The sequence below is a fragment of the Corythoichthys intestinalis genome, chromosome 19 (genome assembly GCF_030265065.1).
Source record: "Corythoichthys intestinalis isolate RoL2023-P3 chromosome 19, ASM3026506v1, whole genome shotgun sequence".
In the NCBI taxonomy this organism is placed as follows: Eukaryota; Metazoa; Chordata; class Actinopteri; order Syngnathiformes; family Syngnathidae; genus Corythoichthys; species Corythoichthys intestinalis.
The window spans coordinates 27485695-27508701 of NC_080413.1; the positions used below are offsets into that span (position 1 = coordinate 27485695).

At 38.0% G+C, this 23007-nt stretch overlaps 1 protein-coding gene across 2 annotated transcripts in view; it reads left to right on the forward strand.

Moving 5' to 3' along the window:
- Nucleotides 1-23007, forward strand: part of map3k5 (mitogen-activated protein kinase kinase kinase 5) — a 106346-nt gene that overhangs the window by 41358 nt on the left and 41981 nt on the right. For both annotated transcript variants that reach the window (XM_057822390.1, XM_057822391.1), the window contains exons 5-12: nucleotides 539-707; nucleotides 1113-1219; nucleotides 8268-8438; nucleotides 12890-13002; nucleotides 15157-15316; nucleotides 15859-16012; nucleotides 16115-16222; nucleotides 19778-19830. In XM_057822390.1, the coding sequence (XP_057678373.1) occupies nucleotides 539-707; nucleotides 1113-1219; nucleotides 8268-8438; nucleotides 12890-13002; nucleotides 15157-15316; nucleotides 15859-16012; nucleotides 16115-16222; nucleotides 19778-19830 (1035 nt within the window). The remainder of the gene's footprint in view (nucleotides 1-538; nucleotides 708-1112; nucleotides 1220-8267; nucleotides 8439-12889; nucleotides 13003-15156; nucleotides 15317-15858; nucleotides 16013-16114; nucleotides 16223-19777; nucleotides 19831-23007) is intronic.

Genomic DNA, 23007 nt, shown 5'->3' on the forward strand with positions numbered 1-23007 from the left:
ACTGCAGGTGCTAAACTCTTTCACAAATCACACTAGTTCCATCATATGACCTTGTTTAGTAGAGGCACAATTGCTCAAACACAGTAAAACCTAACTATAGTATTAATTGTGTGGCTGGTTTGGGACATGAATGTCATGGAAGAAAGCAAAACAAAACTGTAATCATTATGTTTTTGAGCACCTGATAGAAAATTTCCATGATGTCAAACCTTTCACAGCCACCAAACGGCAAATTTACATGGTACCGCAATGACATTTACTCATTTAGTATATTGCCTGACATTCTCGCTGAAGTAATGCGTACATACAGTACATGACAGTTTTTTACAAATTGGAATTTGATTATATTATATGAGATTATATTAGATTCGATTTGCTTTATTGTCACTGCAACAAGTAAAACAAAAGATGAAGTGCAGACCAATCACTGCAATGTCAAAAACAGTGCAATATATAAAATATGCGAAAAAAACACAATACAATTATACCTTATAAAACACCTTCAAGATGCACCTCACTTTCCCCTCTCTTCTGACAGCCAGTATTTTCGTGAAACAATTCTGAGTGAGATTCGTAAAGCTCGTGAGCTCTTCACCGGAGCAGAGCTGGCCGCCGAGCTGGGACGAATACAGCAACGACTGGACAATGTAGAGTGCCTCTCGGTGGACATCGTCATTAACCTTCTACTGACCTACAGAGACATCCAGGTAATTGTCACAAACAAGCGAAAGATAACCCACAGTTGACATCCTAACAATGCCATTGTAAGTGGTACATTCCTTTGCGTCTTTTCAAGCAGGCACCATTAAAGCTCTTAGACAAGCATGTCTCAAAACTGTCTTTTGGTTTAGTCTTTCGTTTTTTTACCTTAGCGTCTCTGCATTCCTCTAAAACTCCTTTTGCTGTGCGCACAACCTCATGAATCATTCATAGTGACAGCGAGTATTGAGCTTGCGCTGAATTATTGAGCACTCTTTGGTTAAAGTCAACGTAGGAGCAATAAAAATGCGTTCGGCGCCACACAAATGTTGAAGTGGTGAGACAGATGATCTCTCCATTGTCCTCGGATGTCAAGTGGCTCATGATGTGTTCTATATTCATTTGTTGTGTAGGACTATGAGTCAGTCGTGAAGCTGGTGGAGACTCTGGAGAAGCTTCCCACCTTTGACCTAGTGTCGCATCCACATGTGAAGTTTCATTATGCCTTTGCACTGAATAGGTGAGTTAGAAAGTGTCGGGGCTCTTGGTTTACTGTACATTAACTGAAAAATGAAGAAAATTTGCAGTTGATTTCACTCTTTACAGTCGAAATATGTAACTATGTATAGAACGTCTTGCTATTTTTTTGTTCTGAAAGGTTCAAGACTTTATTGATGGTATGCTAGCTTGTAATAACAAAAATACCTGTTTATTTGTCAGGCATTATCTATTGTCATAACTTTAATTAATGCACAGTTAATATTGCTGTTTTGTTTTAAGCACAGTGCCTCTGTACAGTTGTAAATTTAACTTAATGTTCAGTAGCAAAACATGTTGTGGTACATTAATATTATGGCTTCAGCTATCAATTATTTTAGTAGTCGATTAATTTATCATCTAATTTAGGGGTCCACAAGCTTTTTTGCACCACGGCCCGGTGTTATTTGGGTCTTTTTTTCACGGACCGGTGTTCTGACAAATTTTGCAACCCATCAAAAATTGCAACGATGCGGTTCTGCACATGGGCGTAACGTTAAACATAGCCGCAAAATGCGCAAATGCAGCGATTCCAAAGTAAACACTACAAACTTTCTTGAAAGAAAGGAATATTAACTTACGTTGATCATGGAAGGACTTGTAGAAAAGTTCTCCACAGATACATCCTGCCATGTTAGCTGCACACAACAACTGCACACCGCTCTCACCATTAACGACTTCGCCTTGCTGTTAAGCATTAATTAAGAAGATCGCTTCACAAAGATACGATGTTGGAAATTGTAGCAAGGTTTTCAATGCTCTTGTAGCAATGTCAGGATATTCCAGAATGACTTAAATCCAGAACCTCGGTAGAGTTGTTGTCTCAAATGTATGTTTAATAAGGTCGCAGTCATTTGCGATCTCTACAAGTTGATCCTCCTGTTGCACAGACATGCTCGAATCACTCGGTTTATTCACAAACGGGTCACGAATCCACTCCTTCGCAGTTCGTGCGTCTTCGAGGTTGTAGGCTCGTCAGGTGCCCTTTTCGCCGTAAAAATATCTCCAAAGACAACCGTTTTCCAGTCATCTTCGCTCGTGTGGGGGCTAATTATTTCCGGGAACAAATGTGCTGCGCCCGCGGCCTAGTAATACGTTATTATCGAGGACAAGCGCACATAGATATATACACAAACAAGATGTACTGCTACCAGTCCAATCAATTGATTTCTATGACAACATTTTAATCTATCCCTTAGTATTATATCTAAAGTAGACAGGGATATTGGTGTGTTAAGCAGGGGCACAGGGTTAATTCGGCCAGAATGCGGTCGTTATTAAATTATTATTTCTGTGCGGCCCGGTAGCAAATGCGCCGCGGACCGGTACCGGTCCGTGGCGCGGCAGATGGGACTCCTGATCTAATTAGTTCGAATAATCGAGGTATCGGATTAGGAATTTAATGTGTTGCAGAATCAATTTTAGGAGATGTAAAACAAGGCTTGTTAAGATTGCTCTTTCAAAAGAGCATTAAATGTGAATACAAAATAAAATTCTCGAATGTTTCTTCAAACTATGCAGGATTACACTTTTATTTAAAAAAAAAAGAAAAAAATTAAAATACCTGACCTTAAAATAGATAAATGAGGATCTAAGTACAACAAAACAACCTAACCTTATGACTATATCATGCAAACTTTTCTTTTTTTACAATACTCTTAACAAATGGTTCAAACACATAATCCCCCCCAAAACGGCTATAAACTATAAACTAACGAATGCATTAAAAATCATTAGCTCAAATAATAACTTCCCAGCTTATGTTGGTCTTAACAGGGAGCAGCTGGATTCATGTTAAATGAGTTATGTCATATTCACTGTTCCCACCAGAGGGCAGTGTATCGACCCAAATCAATAAAACTAAATGCAAACACTTTCAAAACAAACCATTACAACGCCACTCTAATTAAATGAATCCTTGAAGCAGCAAAAAAAATTTCTAACCCTTTTTCTAATCGAATCACTTGAGTTAATCGATTAATTGTTGCAGCAATAATTAATTCATAACAGGACTGACTGAAACACACAACACAAGCCCTTTAAAGATTATTATTCACTTCAATTCATTTTTAAAGCAGGTTTTCTATAGTATAAGTGTGACAGTTGTCTCCTCTTTTTACTCCAAAATAAAAAGTGATCAAGCACATTCTTCCTTCAGATGCATTTCTGCAACATGCAACTTCCCTGAATAGTGAGATATTATAAAAGTGAAAGCAGCTGCACCCACACTCATTTGCATGATGCACACAAACAAGCCATTGTACGTTCCACTGAATCATGTAAGAGCATTATGTATCTCAGATATGTGGTAATGCTGTTTAAAGGATATTAGATTTTGGTGTTCAGTTTTTGTCATTTTTGTGAGAAGAGCAAAAATAATACAAACATGTGCTTTGATTTGTGAGATGTTAGTTATCATGAAAGTATGATGTCATCTTTTAAACCAGCAGAATTACTCATATACTGTATACGTACATATCATATCAAGAGACAAATAGAGGTCCCAACCCTTTTATGCTGCTTTCTCTGTGGTCGTGCGTGTGCAACGAGCAACCTCAAACAGCAGTGACGCATGCGACTAAGATTTGGCAACATTTTGGAACTTTTCCAAGTTGAACTATGTTTCGGGTTTCACTGACCGGCCCTTTACAGGTGGGTGATGTTATGTTTCATTCTCAAACAGGAAAAAGGGAGAGTCATTGCGTGACATATTCCAAACACTAATAAATTTCCAACAACATAAAACTGGCATAACCATAGAACAATAGGTACCGGTAATTTTGTATTGGGATGTTCTCCAGTTAAGATCCTACACATGCAGCAATGTAACATCAAACATTTTGATAAAGGTTAAAGTACAAGTCTGGACATATTTTGTGACTAGGGATGTACTGAAAGCAAAATTCTAGCAAAACCGAAAACCAAATATCAGAAACACTTGGCCAAAAGGCTGGAAAATACACATGCATATAATTCATTTCTTTCTTTATTTATTTACTTATTAGGGCTTGAGCACCAACTGGCGTGAGAGTCCTATTGTAATGCAAAGGATTATTATTCTTTTTTTCAGGGCAAATGAAATGGCCAATTTGGAGGCCTGAACATGCTCGAAAACTCACCAAAATTTGCACATACATGCAACTTGGCATAAATTCCGATAACTTTGCGAGATTGCGAAAAACATAACAAAATGGCTCAGTGGCGCCCCCTTGAATTAAAAAAAAAAAACACCTCTTCCATTAGGTTTTTTCAACGTGGAGCGATGAAATTTGGGGAGTCGATACATTGTGAAAAATTGCTCCAAAAAGTCTCTTTCACCCATATTACAAATCCAACAGGAAATCTGGTATTTTTGATTCAATGTGAAATTTTCATCGATTTACAGGGTGCACATTTGAGACCTTGTCGCCCAGGGAGTTAATTGGCTCCTCCTCAAAATAGGTGAGACTGTTCATGAGACCTATGAGATCTTAAGTTTTCAAAATGGTGAGTTTTCATTCACGAACCTGACCTGGGCAGCGTACAAAAGTCGGCCATTTTTTCGGCAACACGCCAAATTCAGTAAATGACTAATAACTCCCTAAAACAAGGTTAAATCTTTTTTCATATCTGGCATGTGTGTGTGGTATCCCAGCCTGAACACGACTGCATTGAAATATTACCCATTAGGCCTGGCGCACCCTGCTGGGAACGGGAAAAGGCGTTTTTTTCCGAGACGGGCTCTTCCCGCAAGGGAAAAACTCAATTAACCTCAAACCTGCATCAGGGGAGCCTTAAGACATGTGTTCAGATCCTGATGAAAAATATTGGGTTGGGTTGAAGCAAAAGGGTCCAAACAGCAAAGTGAAAATGGGTCCAAACAGCAAAGTGAAAATGACTGTGACCATTTTGTCTCGCCACAAATTTTGAACAATCATACCTTGGCAGACATACAACATATCTGCGCCAAACTTCCCGTGATTGGTGAGAGTTGTACCCTGAAGAATCATTTAGGGGTCATTTACATCAACCATACAGCGCCAGCTAGTGGCAACAGAAAGCCAATCATTTTACTTATACATGTCCAGTTCTTTTCAGGTTGGTCATTGTAGTTTCACGACCTTTTGTAATACTGTTCTCTAATCTGTTGCCGTGACGACCCTTTGTGCACCATTAAAAGGAAGTATATTTTTTCAGGGACTCAGGCAGCTTAAAGAGCCACAGAATTTGGCACACTTGGTCGAATTGGACCAATTAGAAGATTCATTTTGGTCTTGAATAAGGGCATGGCTGCACAGCTCAGTGTTGCCTCCTTTTGTATGACCCTCTAATATGTTGTTTTTTTTCTCCTAAGTATGTGAATGTATTTTTAAATAAAAAAAAAAAAGAGGTGAGTTTTGAGTGTGTTAGGTTCTCATGAAATAATTAGAGGGGACGATCTGTCACCACCCTGACCTGCGTGCCGTCCGAGTTCGCGTGACGCCCTAGTTGCGCCACACTGCAAGGGCCCGTTCAGTACTGCTTGCAGGCCTAGTTTATTTCTATTATTTGATTTCATTATTTTCTGATTAATGCCTTTTGCTTTGGCATTGGTTCAACAACCCCGGAGGCTCGGGAAATTTAGTTTGAAAGATGTCGATTCTGAAACCCTGTGGTAGGGTGTGTTCCGGGCGGCAGTGACTCTGATAGCGTCCTTTAGCTTTGGTGTTGGCGTCGTCATCGCATTCTGTTCGCACACGTCATGGCCGATGAAACATTGATAAATGTGCTTTCTTCGAAGTTTGGGGCACTCGAAAAATGGCTCTTACGCCTCCAATTGCTAAGCTAAATGAGATCTCGATTTACGTTTGTGTGGAACTGTAGTTCACAACAACAACAAAATAATTATTCCGCTCTCGCCGAAAGTGGAAAGTTCTTTACAACAGTCTCTCCTACTCCTTAAAATAAGAGTCAGTGTTTTCTTGTGCGACAAGTGGAATCAATTGAGAGCCAGGCAGGTAGGCCGAGTTCTAGCGGTGAGAAAGCTGGGCAAAGTCGCTCCCGCCCGTATTCAATGGCAACTGACAGAGGTGGTGTGAACGTCTCGGGGAAAAAAATGTGGCAAAAGAGGAAGTGGTCGTGCCATACATGTATTGTACTAAACCACAGCAAATGCACATGTATGCATTTAAATACTATTTGTATACTGTTCGCTTCATTAAACTCCAATACTCACACATGGGCTTAAGTACGCTGTGGTGCGGAACATCAATGGAAAGCAAATTCAGAATCCGCGTGTAACCGCGATGAAGCAAATTTATTATATTTACCTTCGTTTTATAATTTCTATATTTCTTTGATACCTCAAAATACTTCCATACCGCAGAGTATATGGCTGTAAGCCAGTAGTTTAGCTTCTTGCCGTGTTTTGATGATGTCATCACAAGAGTACTACGGTTCTTCACACGGTGGTAAACTCTTTAACTGTTTTCGGCGCCAGATTTTCGGTCACATCTCAATTGCTCTTGATTTATGTCACATTTGGTTTTAGGGCTGTCAAACGATTAAAATTTTTAACCGAGTTAATTACAGCTTAAAAATTAATTAATCGTAATTAATCGCAATTCAAACCATTTATAAAATATGCCATATTTTTCTGTAAATTATTGTTGGAATTGAAAGATAAGACACAAGATGGATATATACATTCAACATACGGTACATAGGGACTATATTTGTTTATTATAACAATAAATCAACAAGATGGCATTAACATTATTAACATTCTGTTAAAGCGATCCATGGATAGAAAGACTTGTAGTTCTTAAAAGATAAATGTTAGTACAAGTTATAGAAATTTTATATTAAAACCCCTCTTAATGTTTTCGTTTTAATAAAATTTGTAAAGATTTAAATCCAAAAATAAACTAGTAGCCCGCCATTGTTCATGTCAATAATTACTTACACAATGCTCATGGGTGCTGAAGCCTATAAAATCAATCGCACCCAAGCGCCAGCAGAGGGCGGCAAAACTCCATAAAACACAATTAACATGTGGGCATTTCACTGTACTGTCATTTAAATCTGTTTGAGCGGGGCATGTACGTTAATTGCGTCAAATATTTTAACGTGATTAATTTAAAAATATAATTACCGCCCGTTAACGCGATAATTTTGACAGCCCTAATTTATATTGCAGCTTTAAAGAAACACTATGTAACTTTTCAACCTTTATAGAATATTTTCATAGCATTTGTGGTAATATGTCGACTGACAACCAATTGAATGACACCTCTTTTTTTATCTTGAGGGGGGTCTATATCGCTTTCACTGGCACTAATTAACTTTGAAGGGGGTGGCAGGAACCCTGCAACACAAAAAAAAAAACTACAAATGTGGCGACTGCTTTACGGCATATATCACTTCCCCCTTTCCCCATTCATTATAAAGTCGATGCAAACGCTTTTGCGTGAATTCTGATGGCAGATGCAAAGATGACAGGGCAAAAAAAGACAAAAATTTTTGTCTGAGAAGGACAAAAAAGGGAGGCTACCAGGATATACAGAATAAACATTGGCCGGCTTTCACTCGCTGGCGTGACGCTCAAACAACCGAACTTATCAGTGCGGCAAGTTTGGGTAGGGTGGGGGTTAGCCACACAGTTGCTAACCGTCATATGCTATTGTTTAGCCACAACTGGATTCATTACCTTATTACTATTCATCCTTCACACAGCCGTTGCAAACAGAAATGTTGTTTAATCCCTCTGCAGGCGATTTTACGGTGCATGCTGGTCCTCATGGAAAACGCAGTTATCTTTAAGGCAAAACACTACCGCTTTTGTCCACCGGCGGCGCTAAAATTGACAGAAACTGAAAAGTTACCAAGTGTTGCTGTAAGACAGCCATGACACTATTAAAAGTGGTTGAAACATGAATACAGTATATTCCTTATCTTTAATAAATATCTTATGGATTCTAGCTGTTGTTTAAAAGTGACCATTTTAATGGTCCATTTTACCCACCTCTGCATGCTTGTTACAGTATGTGCTTTTACCTGGCGTTTGTGCACAGGAGGAACCAGCCAGGCGACCGACATAAGGCCCTGGACATCATGCTGCCCCTAGTGGAGGCCGAGGAACAGGTGGCTTCGGATATCTACTGCTTGGTAGGGCGCATCTACAAGGACGTGTTCCTGGAATCGCATTTCGCTGACACTGAAAGCAGAGACAGAGGAACACACTGGTGAGCGAGACAAAGTTAGCGCGTCTGTGCATTGCATCATCAAACAGTTACTCAGAATTGAGCTACATTGTCACATTTGCGGAACTTTGTTCTTGAGACAATTGCAAGGAAATCACAATGCTTAAAATGATGTATCCCTTTGACATACTGCCTAGTTCTTCTGATTTTTTACTCTGAAGTTGTACAATTGGGGGTTGCGTCATGTAACTGCATTTTGCAGCCTATCGATATCTATAGACATTGTGAAAGCTGTTCAAAACAGACAACTTTTGGGTATATGTTTTTTAGCTGCTTTCTCAAAGCTTCTTATTGTTCGCTAATAAAAGCATGCTCAAACACAACTTAGGGTGCAACAAAAACATCCGCAAATTTCCGAGATATATGCTTTGCATCTTAAAGTTTTGGCTTTGGTGTATGGAAACACAGGAGTACCAAAATGTAAAAAAAAAATTAATACGGTATTTTTCGGACATAAGTCACAACTGAGTATGAGTCGCACCAGCCCAAAAATGCGTAATGAAGACGGAAAAAAATATATATAAGCAACGCCAAAGTATAAGTCTAAGAAAGTATAAGAAATGTACTTGATAAAATCCAACACATAGAACTGATATGTCATCTTGAAAGGCAATTTAAAATAAAAATACAATAGAGAACAACATGCTGAATAAGTTTACAGTATGATAATGTTACATGACGCATGAACAACAAAATGCGAACGTGGCTGGTATGTTAACGTAACATAGCTATTAAGAGTTATTCAGATATATAAAGAACATGCTAACAAGTTTACCAAACCATCAGTCTCACTCCAAAACACCAAAATAACATGCTGAAATGATATAATAATGTGTTAATAATTTCACACGTAAGTCGCTCCAGAATATAAGCCGCACCCCCAGCCAAACTATGAAAAAAAACTGCGACTTATAGTCCGAAAAATACGGTATATAAATAAATGGATAAATTAATTACCGTATTGGCCCGAATATAAGACGGTGTTTTTTGCATTGAAATAAGACTGAAAAAGAGGGGGTCATCTTATATTCGCGGTCTAGACATTATACCTATTCACGACGCTAGATGGCGCCAGATATCATTGAAGCGATGTTCTGTCATGACAGATCTCAGCTACTGTCCCCATTCACGACGCTAGATGGCGCCAGATATCATTGAAGCGATATTCAGTCATGAGAGATCTCGGCGACTCTCAAGTCTAACCATTTTGCGTTATTTTATTGCAATGTTTTTTCTTATTCAGATTTGTTTCAAGACTACAGTTACAGTTAGACTTCACTTTGATGGTTAATGCAGTCATTGCAATTTTGTTGTTTTATTACAATAGATTTGTTTATTTACATTTCAAAAACCAGAAGCCATTCATTTATGATTGATTGCACTTTAGTTTACATATTTAAATGTTCAGATATTAAGATTTGAATGAGGCAAAATTACATGCTTTTTCTCTCAAATATATTGTTATAATCGTTTGTTTCGGATGAACTGTAATTATTTTCGGTATAAAAATTAATTTGGTGTTCAAAAAGTCTTTTTTGAAACTTGAGTCTTGAAAAAGGGGGGGTCGTCTTATAATCTGAGCGTCTTATATTCGGGCCAATACGGTAATTAATGAAAATATAAAAGTGTATTTTGTCTTTGACTTTTGCTTTCTGTCATTGAAAAACACAAACGGAAAAACAATGGCAATTTTTTTCTTTGTCTTTGCCTTTTCTATTTTGCTTGTCATTGTCTTTGCTTTTGTGTTCATCGTCTGCTTTTACTGAAAAGAACGGTCTGTCAATCAAATGAAATTGGGAGGGGCTTTCCAAAGAGGAAAAGGTTAGTTATTGACAGCATTAAATTTTGATTGTCTTTATAACAGTGTAGTTGGCTGAGGCGACCCATCCAGCCTGTTAGCTGCTCCTCCAAGCAGTTGTGAAAGGGATTTTTTCCATATCTCTCCAAATACTGTAAATGATGAATCAAAAATCGCACGTGATACAGATTTTCCCCCTGTTGTTCCGAGGCGTCACTTTCCTTCAGGTAAACTAGGTGTAATCAGCTATCGACTACTATTCCTGTTTGGAAAGCCCCTGCCAACGGCATCTGATTGACAGACCATTCCTTTCGGTAAAAGCAAAGGCAAAGACAATGACGATGACAAACGATAAGAAAAAGCCCAAGAAAAAAATTGCCATTGTTTTTTCCGTTTGTTTTCCACTGACAGAAAGTCAAAGTCAATGACAAAAATTGCCATTGTTTTTTTGTGTGTGTGTTTTCCAATGACAGAAAGAAAAACTCATTGATAAAAATTGACATGTTTTTTGTATGTTTTTCAATGACAAAAAGTAAAAGTCAATGACAAAATATACTTTTATGTTTTGTTTCATTTACAGTGCCTTGCAAAAGTATTCGGCCCCCTTGAACCTTGCAACCTTTCGCCACATTTCAGGCTTCAAACATAAAGATATAAAATTTTAATTTTTTGTCAAGAATCAACAACAAGTGGGACACAATCGTCAAGTGGAACAAAATTTATTGGATAATTTAAACTTTTTTAACAAATAAAAAACTGAAAAGTGGGGCGTGCAATATTATTTGGCCCCCTTGCGTTAATACTTTGTAGCGCCACCTTTTGCTCCAATTACAGCTGCAAGTCGCTTGGGGTATGTTTCTATCAGTTTTGCACATCGAGAGACTGACATTCTTGCCCATTCTTCCTTGCAAAACAGCTCGAGCTCAGTGAGGTTGGATGGAGAGTGTTTGTGAACAGCAGTCTTCAGCTCTTTCCACAGATTCTCGATTGGATTCAGGTCTGGACTTTGACTTGGCCATTCTAACACCTGGATACGTTTATTTTTGAACCATTCCATTGTAGATTTGGCTTTATGTTTTGGATCATTGTCCTGTTGGAAGATAAATCTCCTTCCCGGTCTCAGGTCTTGTGCAGATACCAACAGGTTTTCTTCCAGAATGTTCCTGTATTTGGCTGCATCCATCTTCCCGTCAATTTTAACCATCTTCCCTGTCCCTGCTGAAGAAAAGCAGGCCCAAACCATGATGCTGCCACCACCATGTTTGACAGTGGGGATGGTGTGTTCAGGGTGATGAGCTGTGTTGCTTTTACGCCAAACATATCGTTTTGCATTGTGGCCAAAAAGTTCAATTTTGGTTTCATCTGATCAGAGCACCTTCTTCCACATGTTTGGTGTGTCTCGCAGGTGGCTTGTGGCAAACTTTAAACGAGACTTTTTATGGATATCTTTGAGAAATGGCTTTCTTCTTGCCACTCTTCCATAAAGGCCAGATTTGTGCAGTGTACGACTGATTGTTGTCCTATGGACAGACTCTCCCACCTCAGCTGTAGATCTCTGCAGTTCATCCAGAGTGATCATGGGCCTCTTGGCTGCATCTCTGATCCGTTTTCTCCTTGTTTGAGAAGAAAGTTTGGAAGGACGGCCGGGTCTTGGTAGATTTGCAGTGGTCTGATGCTCCTTCCATTTCAATATGATGGCTTGCACAGTGCTCCTTGAGATGTTTAAAGCTTGGGAAATTTTTTTGTATCCAAATGCGGCTTTAAACTTCTCCACAACAGTATCTCGGACCTGCCTGGTGTGTTCCTTGGTTTTCATAATGCTCTCTGCACTTTAAACAGAACCCTGAGACTATCACAGAGCAGGTGCATTTATACGGAGACTTGATTACACACAGGTGGATTCTATTTATCATCATCGGTCATTTAGGACAACATTGGATCATTCAGAGATCCTCACTGAACTTCTGGAGTGAGTTTGCTGCACTGAAAGTAAAGGGGCCGAATAATATTGCACGCCCCACTTTTCAGTTTTCTATTTGTTAAAAAAGTTTAAATTATCCAATAAATGTTGTTCCACTTCACGATTGTGTCCCACTTGTTGTTGATTCTTGACAAAAAAATTAAATTTCATATCTTTATGTTTGAAGCCTGAAATGTGGCGAAAGGTTGCAAGATTCAAGGGGGCCGAATACTTTTGCAAGGCACTGTATTTATTCATTTAATTTTTGCAATCCCGTGATTCCATATTGGTGGTAAAAATGTGAATAGAAAATCCAATATGAGCTAACTTAGTAGCAGAGCTAGGAGGGGGGAAAAATCAACATGCGTGTTCTCATATATCTCTTGAACTATTACAGGGAGTCCCAGCTTATTGGCCTGTCACAATGAGGCAGCGGTTCCTAATAACATTCATTCCCTTAGATGAACATATTACTCATTAGATAAATGCTTCTGTCATTTTGTGCCCTCCAAATCAATATAGCTGTAATTGCAATTTCCAACTGAAGTGCTTCAAGAAGCTGCAGGCGCAGTGCAAAGTCGTCTGTTACTTAAGATCTGAGATGCTTGGGAATTTCGATGATGCATTTCTCGGATGACTCATATTTATTAAAGTTATTTGTCCTCGTCTATTGAGGTTTAAAATGGGCTTTGAGTCGGAGCCAACGCTGCACTCTGGCATTAACTACGCTGTTCTGCTCCTGGCGGCTGGACACCAATTTGAGACGTCTTTTGAGCTTCGTAAAGTGGGTGAGTGGATTTTTCTTGGTTTTTGGTCTTGTAGGCATCCAATGCATTTCTTGTCGTTGTTTGTGCTTCCTCTGTCTCTTTTCTTCTGTCCACCAATAACTCCTTCCTGTTCGCTGGTCTCTCTTAATAAACGTGGCACATTGAATGACAATCATGACGATCACAAAGGAAGTATGTCATACTCCACATTAAAACTGTTTAAAGCAATCGGACACTCAGATTTCCATCCTCCGCGTCAATCAGCTGAACAGGACAGGTAAAAAAAAATTAATAAATATATAAATAAATAACACAAAATAATAATAAATACAAAATAAAATTTATTATTATTTATTATTATCATCTTTGAATTCCCAGTTCACACATGTTATTTGGTAACAGCGGTGGCACTTTGTGAGTGATGGTCATAGGCGGATCTACTATTTAGGTGAAGTAGGCGATCGCCTTAGGCCCCCAACCAGCTGCCCTTGCCCCAACAAGCAAGGGCTTGGGCCACCAGAGCCAGCAGCACCCCCAACTATTCGTCATGTATAATTATGTCAGCATACTAAACAAACAAATAACAAAACAAAAAGAAAGCCATTTGAATGCTGTATTCATATTATCTCTCCCCCACACACACGCACTACAATCGACTGTTCCACGACGACTGACTGAGTATCAGTCGCTTAGCTTCATTTAGCGCCATTTAGCTTCGCTTAGCTCCGTTTAGCATCGCTTAGCTGTTCGTTAGCTTCACTTAGCTCTCCCGCGTTTTTCATGCCACTAAGCTCGCTAATTTTACAGCTCACTTTCTACTTTGCACGTCGGCTATCGTTTATCTCGAACACATGAGCGAACGTGCTCTCCATGAGAGCCAAAGTGCAATGAGGGAGAAGTTGAGAACAGGCCGCTAATGCCTCTTTTAACTTTCTTCTTCTTCTTCACACCGAACGTAAAATACACGACAGCACACCCTGTGGCGAAACAATGCAGTACAGTTCCAATCAGTCATACAATAACACTCAACAGCTGGTTAACAGCATTTGCTAACGAAAAAAAAATTAAATCTATTAGTGACACCACAAGCAATGACGAAGAATGTTTTTTTTTTTACGGAGTGTCAAGCTTTCGGTTAGCAGTTTAGCAAACGTACCTCCGGTGAACATTTCAAAATAAAAGCATGTCTTGTTGGTCATATAAATAACGATTTCTGGAGTTAATCCCACATACTTCAGAATTAATATTATAATATGTTGAGTAAATACTACAGAATACAGATTCTACACTAAGAATAGCTTTTAAATGACACTCTTTAAGACAAATATGATTGGCAATTAATAATTATTATAATTATTATACTTCCATTATACATAGTCGTATACTATAATAATAATGCTAGAATTTTTTTTAAGAATTGTTTTGAATAATGTTGGAAAGGCAGTCAAAGTTCTGAATCCGTTTACTTTTCATTCTTTTGCACTAGTAAATGCTATCAGCATTTAACCTCATTGTTTATTTGTGATTAATTATTGTTATTTACATGATTAGTTGTACTTTAATAAAGAATTTAAGTGTTCCAAAATGGTTTTGTGAATTAATAAGCGTAAAAAAAATGTCATAGCTAAATTAGTAAAAAAAAAAAAAAAAAAAAGAAAATTATTAGATTAGTCGACTAATCGTAAAACCTGTCGGCTGACTAATCAGGAGAAAATTGTCGTTTTGGACAGCCCTAGTGTACCGGAACATATTTCCTACACACCCTTCTCACCTTTTTAACCCCTGACCCATGAAGAAGGCCTCTGGATATGTTCGCCTTAGGCCCCAAAATTGCCAACTCTGCCACTGGTGACGGTAGTAGCAGTGGGAGGCTACATTAGTTGACATTTTGGGAACCTTTGCACTGTAAATACAGTCTTTGTTTATTGAGGTGCTGTGTTTTAATTTCATTGCTTTGATCCACCTCGGTGTCAAGTGAAGCAGATGGGCGTCATGGACTGCAAAGCTCAGAGGAGCCAAGGAATGCATGGAATCAGCTTGTGGCTCCTTATATTCCCCCTTGGCCTTCCTAAAACCTGCTTATGATTTTCTCCAAACCGCAGTTTTGTTTTGTTCTTCTGCCCATAGAACAAAAACATCCCTATGCACCAACTCCTTTTCTTTTATTTCTTGCAGGGGTGAAGCTGAGCAGCCTCTTGGGTAAAAAGGGCAGCTTGGACAAGTTGCAGAGTTACTGGGATGTAGGCTTCTTCCTGGGTGCCAGCATCCTGGCCTGTGATAACACTCGGGTCATCCAAGCTTCTGAGAAGCTCTTCAAACTCAAAGCACCCATCTGGTGAGAAGACACATAAGACATTCTGGTATGAGGCTGAACATGGGGAAGAAAAAAAAACGTTTTTGGGCCTCATCGGTCTCCAGCAGGACGAAAATGGGCCGTTTTTCATTGAAAGACTTTACTTGCCATCTGTGGACTATGTGTGAGCATTTGGCTTATTTGGGATGGGGAAAATATCACGAGAGGCTCAAGTCACTGTTTGAACAGCATCTCTTTTGTGTACACAAATACAGAATCCTTTATCCTTTGTGTTTAAATAAGTTAACTTACTTGATTAATGATGGATTGATAGTTTTACTTCTGTAATTGTTTTCAATTACATTGCATTTAGTTATTTAATATTATTTACACTGATATTTTAATCATTTAACTTTTTTCATCGTGCAAACTCTGCACAATGAGGCCTAAGCCGAAATTAAATCGAGAACCTCTCGACTTTGAGGCATTCATTCTGACCACAAATACACTGTGGTGCCATGTTTAGAATATTTGAGCATTTTGACACATTATACTTCATTTCTTCCCTGTCTGGTTGACATCAGGTATCTTCGCTCCTTGGTGGAGACCATATTGATCTATCAGCACTTCAAGAAGCCCTGCATTGAACAACCAGCCCCCAAGCTGGAAGTGATGGATTTTTGGATGGATTTCTTAGTGGAGGCAACCAAGAAAGATATTTCCTCTGTGCGATTCCCTGTGAGTTAGCCAGTGAAAGTAATCCTTCACCATGGAGACCATAAATATGTTCACCTAAAGAAGCATTGTTTTACAATACGACCGTTTTCATCCCTTGCCTAGGTGTTGATACTGGAGCCTACTAAAGTCTATCAGCCTTCATATTTGTCCATAAACAAGGATGTGGATGACAACACAGTGTCCATTTGGCACGTGGCTCCTGATGACAAGGTCTTTTTGATTCCTACAAGTTGTATTCTTTTACACACATGAATTCAGTCACCTCATTTTTTGTATGTTTCAATTGCCACATTATATTCATTTTCTGAAAAAAATGAAGCAGAGTAACTGCTAATGTATTTTATAGAGGTCGACTGATAGGGGAAATTGAAATGCCGATATCGAAAAAAAATTTCAGCTGATTTTGTAAGCCGGTATTTTAGGCCGATAAATTACGAAAGGCAATTCTTAAAATTGCTTCAACAGCTTCAAATTTATAACGATGACCTGAGACTTAAAGGATTAATTCGGTCTAGTGCTACCAAACCAACAAACGCAGCACTTATTTTTATGATTATACACACTCAGCAAGAACAGTACATTATTTTCAAATAATTAAACCCACCAGGACGTCATGACGAGATGTAAACAAGTGAGAGTGAGAGTTTAAGAGGATACTCACTATCAGTGTTGTTAATAACGGTGTTAGAGTATAACGGCGTTACTGTTATTTTTTTTCATTTGTGAGTAATCTAATTAATTACTTTTTTCATCTTTGCAACGCCGTTACCGTTACTGAGAATGCAAAGGCGTGTGTTACTATGCATAACTACGTTGGTTGAATGACACGAGAAAAGTCTGAGAGACACGGAGAGAGAAGAGCGAGAGTGGAAAGGAAGGAAGACAGTTGTGATGCTGTTGCAAATGCGATGCTAGGCTCGGTGGCTCCAATAATACCATGTAGCCGACAGCCTCCAATCTACGCTCACATGATGCTACGCTAGATCACATGCATATAGAACGAGATGCGAAGTGACAGACTCGGCGGCGTTAGCAAATGTATAGAGAAGTAGATTCGAAATGATACACTCGCCGGCTTTAGTAAACAGCCGCCATCTTAAAGCAGTAGACATCTCAGGAAGGCTCTGTTGTAGAGAACCTTCCTAGCAAACCTCGTTAACCTTTTTATCTAAAATACTCCTAAATCAGCAAAATCTTGACTTGAATCTTTCATTAAATGATGAAACAGTTTTAAAACTTGCACATTTTGAAAGTAGACAGAAGGGAACTAATGAAATAACAGGAGCAATTTTAACAACTTTAACGGTTACTATCTGGTTATCGCAAGATCCACAATTCCCCTGTGTCTAGTTAAGTTAAGGATAAAGAATTGGGCTAGGGCGAATTGTCCCAAAAACCCTTGAACTTCACATAGTGTGACTTTGTTTTTTTAAATGGAAAAAAAAAACATGAAAAGTAACACCAGTTACTTTGCCAAGAAACTAATTACTAATTACATTCAGGTAACAGAGTTACTAACTCAATTACTTTCCGGGAGAAGTAATATATGACTAATTAATTACTTTTTTAAAGTAAGATTAAGAACACCGCTCGCTATGCTAATGCGAATGTTCCGCTAACGCTACGAGTTACTTTTAGAGTGTAAGCATCACTCAGTAAACACATTAAAAGCCTAAAGCAACATTGCATATTCTTTCATGCAAGAAAAAAAATCTTCCAGTTTTTACAAAACAGGCAGGCTTGAAGCTTCCTATAGTAGCCTGCCTTCAAGCCAATAATACCTGACTGCAGCCAACAGCCGCTATAAACTACAGCCACGTTGCTACAAACTACGCCCACATGATGCTACGGTAAATACGAAATGACAGACTCGCCGGCGTTAGTAAACAGCCGCCATCTTAAAGCAGTAGACTTCTCAGGAAGGGTCTGTTGTAGCGAACCTTCCTAGCGAAACTAAGTAACTTTTTATCTAAAATAAAAAACCTAAATCGTCAAAATTTGACTTGAATCTATCTTTAAATGATGAAACCGTTTTAAAACTTTCACATGTCGAAAGTAGACAGAAGGGAAATAATGCAATAACGGGAGAAATTTTCCTAATTTATTTTATTCGTTCAATTAAAGTGGCATTCTAATGGTTTGTTTTGAAAGTGTTTGCATTTAGATTTATTGATTTGGGTGGATGCACTGCCTTCTAGTCTGCCTCATTTCACGTGACTGAATCCAGCTGCTCCTTGTTGAGACCAACATAAGCTTTATGTTTGAGCTAATGTTTTTTTAATGCGTTCGTAAAGTAGTTTATGGGTATATTTAGCCGTTTTTTGTGCGAATATGTATCGGAACTATTTGTTAAGAGCATTGTAAAAAAAAATTTTTTTTTTTAAAGCTAGCGTTTTATAGCATTGAAGATAGTGGCCTTTTGCTATGTAAGTTAGCTAAATGTTCTTTTGTTGTACATAGATCCTCATTTTTTATTTTATCTTTTTTTTTATACCGTTTGAGGCTCAGCTCAGGTATTTTAATTTTTTACGTTCCTTATTCGATTACTCGATTATTCGAACTATCTAGTTCATCGATTATTCGACTACTGAAATAATCGATAGCTGAAGCCCTACTTCCCATAGTATAATAAAAAAATTCTTCGCGCCACCGTACAAACAGCAGGCGTTGTTTGGAGGGGCGTAGTTTGTATGAGGCCTAGTTTGTAGCATGGCTGCGGCTGCAGTCAGACCCTTTCTTCTTCAAGCTGCTGCAGGGTCCTTCCGGGGCGGGGTCCTACCGTCAGTCAGCGGCGGCCACAATATCCCAGACATGCCTGATCAAAATCCTTTTTATCGGCTTATTTTTTCTTGTTAATCGGTCATTGGGACATGTTGGAAGAAAGTCCATATATCGGCTCGATATACAATATCTGTCGATCTCCAGTATTTTATTACATTTTTGGTTAAAGTTATCAATGTTCAATGACTCTCATGCAGCTGTCAGCAAATTGTATTCCAAAGAGTTCACTGCTATTTAGTTCCCCCATCACTCGTGGAATTTATGGCATATTTCAACGTCTTGCTCAGAAATCAAATAGTCTGTGGAATACAGGGCAAGGTGCAAAATTTGACCTGTAGTTTTTGCTAGATTTAGCTGTTAAATAGCACCCGCCACATACAAGAGATTTATGTGAATGTAATTTATATTTATTTATTTATTTTACAGTGGACAGCAATAATGTTTATTAAAAAGTGGGTAATTTAAACTCAGTTTTAATTGTTTCGTTTAATCTCATGTTCTGCACTTTATAAGTTATTTTTTTTCTGCTCAATGCTGCAGGCTGATGTTTACAACATACGGGTCGAGTGGATAGCTTGCACTTTATTTATATCTTTCCTTCAATATCACTTTTGCCTCAAAGCCATTGTTTGATTAAATGGTTTGCACTTTATAAATAATGCAAATAAATCTGCCTAAGAGTGACAAAGATAATATTGATGGTTACTAATTTCTAACCACAATGTTTGGCTGTGTTTAGTCTTGCAAATAATGCATCATTATCATTATTATTGCATTGTTTACCTTATAAGTGGTCACTAACTAACTAAAATTTTTTCTATTGCCCCTGGAAAAACTACTTTCAAGCCGCACAATCAAGAATTGCTCCCCGCAGAATCAACACGCTTTTGCGTAACTTTTTCCCCGGGGGACTAGTTATTAATTCACCACAAGAATTTTTGCGTCTGTTCTAATCGGTGCAACATTATGTGGTATGTCCTGCAGAACAAGGGGATTCACGAGTGGAATTTCAGCGCCACATCTGTGAGAGGTGTCAGGTCAGTGCTTCAGTTGCATCGTTGTACAGTATCTTTAGGGGTACTCACTGCCGCAGTATCCTCAAAAGTCTATTTTGTGACGCTTGCAAAGCTACACAAGTTTAATCTTGGTAAAGGTAGAAACAGTTACCGAGGTTCGAATAATTGTGGGATACATTAGTGTAGGGACAGCAATTAACACACTGTAAATCATTTTAATTTACTAGTTAAAACACAGATTAGTGATAAACATTATCTAATTTGACTCACATTTAATTGAAGGGAATATAAAATCAGCCTTACTTACCCAAGATGTGTTTGAAATGCTCCCAATTTACATTCGCTGACTAATTTGATCTGCGCAAAATAAGTTAAATTAATTTGAAAAGTGCCATTACAATTTTCACTTCAATTTTACATATTTACAGGGTTACTAAGTGCAAGAAATGTATGTACCATAATTGACAACTATGTACAGTGATACTTCTACTTATGAACGTCTCAACATACAGAATTTTCAGGTTATGACATGCCTCAATGGGAAGATATTGCCTTATGTTACGATGAAATTTCAGGATACAAACGGCAGAAAATACAGTATGGCTGGTACTCATAGCTCCCAGTTTACTGAACGTAACATACTTATAGCTGCTCTGCCATTGGCTATTGCCTAGCATTCCTGGCATTCAACTGGCTGAGAGGGACATCTACTGTATGTGTATATCCCAGCGTCCTCTTCATTCGCCCCTCGTGTTCCGACAGCTTTACATGGGTGTATTAGCTTTTATTCTTTACTTTATTCTTGCTTTTTAACATTATGCACAACTCTGATTTTATGTTTATTGTGTAATAATCTAATTGTAACACGTACCACAATTCTTGTACTATAAGGCGCAACTGACTATAGGCCAATACCCACCAAAGTAGGCACGAAAACGCCATTTGTTCATAGCTAATCCGCACTGGTCTATTAGCCGCAGCTGTCCTCACTGTATTATGGGATATTTACACCAAAAGATATTAACCGGTAACACTTTATTTGACAGTGTCATCATAAGTCTGTCATAAGACCAAATGAACCACCATGAAGCTTTGAACCAATTGGCTGCAAAGCTTCATGGAAGCTTCATTTGACCATCACTGCTCCCTTGGGGGAGACAGTCAACCTCTGCTGCCACCTGTTGTCAACATTGTTGTTGTCCAACATGCCTCCTAGCATGCATTGCAACACTAAAGGGTGGAGGAGATGTGACATATTTATGTCACACTGCTGTTGCCATAGTGTGCACTTCCTGTGGGCGTGGTATTACAGTATAAAAAGGAATCTCTGTTATGTCTCTGACATATATGATGAGAAGCACACTGAATAAAGAAGTGTTGTTCCATTCAAGTCTCGGCCTTACATGTACTTAAATAGCAATCAGAATTCATGTTCTGTGCTAATTATTTCTTCAGTTACTGTTCCAGTTGTTTCATTAATTGCTAGTTATGGGATTTGGTAACACTTTATTTGACAGTGGCGTCTTATGACTGTCATTAGACAATCATACTTATGACATGAAATTGTCATGAGCATTAGTAAGTGCTTATAACATGTCATTTAGTGTTATCTGGCAAATTATCTCACTTTTTAATGGATGTAAAAGTTCGTGAGTTCGTGACATAATTTGCCAGATGACAATGACAATGCCCTTGATAGTGTCATGTCATAATTATGAGGGTCTTATGACAGTCTTATGACGCCGCTGTCAAATAAAGTGTTATCAAATACCATAACTAGCAAATAATGAAACAACTGGAGCAGTAACTGAAGAAATAATTAACACAGAACATGAATTTATATTTTTATTTATATATTTATTTTTATTCATATATATTTACTAGGGCTGTCAAAATGATCGCGTTAACTGGCGTTAATTTTTTTTTTTTTTTTTAATTAATCACGTCAAAATATTTGACGCAATTAACGCATGCACTAAATGACCCGCTCGCACATTGCCTCAAACACATTACAATGAGGCCGTTTATGGACATTAAGAGTGAAGAGAATGCCACTGGCCGCTTGAGGGCAGCGCCGTTCCATACTCATGTTATTTCTTCTAAACGTGGGAGAATTAGTAGTTGTGAGACGTTCACAATGCAATGCAAATTGCTATTTGTGCTCCTCACATATTTCGGTAAGTTTTCTTTCTTTTAGTGGCAATTATGTGTCTCTTGTTGTATTTTGGGTAAGATAAGCACAACAAAATTAATATTCCTATCTCTCCAAAAAAAAAATAATGTTCACAAAAAGAAAAGCACTTCAGTCTATAGTAATGAGGCCCTATTCTGACACACAGTTAAACAACAATGCAAAATGAACTGGCATTCAATATCAAAATAGCTATGCAAAATACACGTAAAACTTTGGTCACTCTATTTTTATTATTGTTATTTTTATTCTTCTTATTATTATATTAACTCTACTTTTGATTGAAAATTTTACACATTTTATTAAAACGAAAACATGAAGAGGGGTTTTAATATAAAATTACTATAACTTGTAACTATAACAATTATCTTTTAAGAACTACAAGTCTCTCTATCCGTGGATCACTTTAACAGAAAGAATGTTAATAATGCCATTTGTGGATTTATTGTTACAATAAACAAATACAGTACTTATGTACAGTATGTTGTATGTATATATCCGTCGTGTGTCTTATCTTTCCATTCCAACAATAATTTACAGAAAAATATGGCATATTTTAGAGATGTTTTGAATTGCGATTAATTGCGATTAATTAATTTTTAAGCTGTAATTAACTCGATTAAAAATTTTAATCATTTGACAGCCCTAATATTTACACATGTAGCGCTGCAGTGCATGCTAGGAGGCATGTGTTACCTATCAACCCAAATAAATAAACAAATAAGCCGCAATGGACTATAAGCCGCGGGACTAAAAATGAAGGAAAAAAGTACCGGTTTATAGTCTGAAAATTACGGTATTTTTTTACATGTTTTTATGCATTTTTACGCATTATAGGAGATTTATATCTGAATTTGGGGGGCTTGGAACAGATTAGGGCATTTACATGGAAAACGCGTCTCTACTTACAGAATTTTCAGGTTTACAAAACTACTTTCAGAACCAATTAATTTCCTGAGTAGAGGTACCACTGTATTGTTATTTCTGGAAAAAAGGCAAAGCAGGAG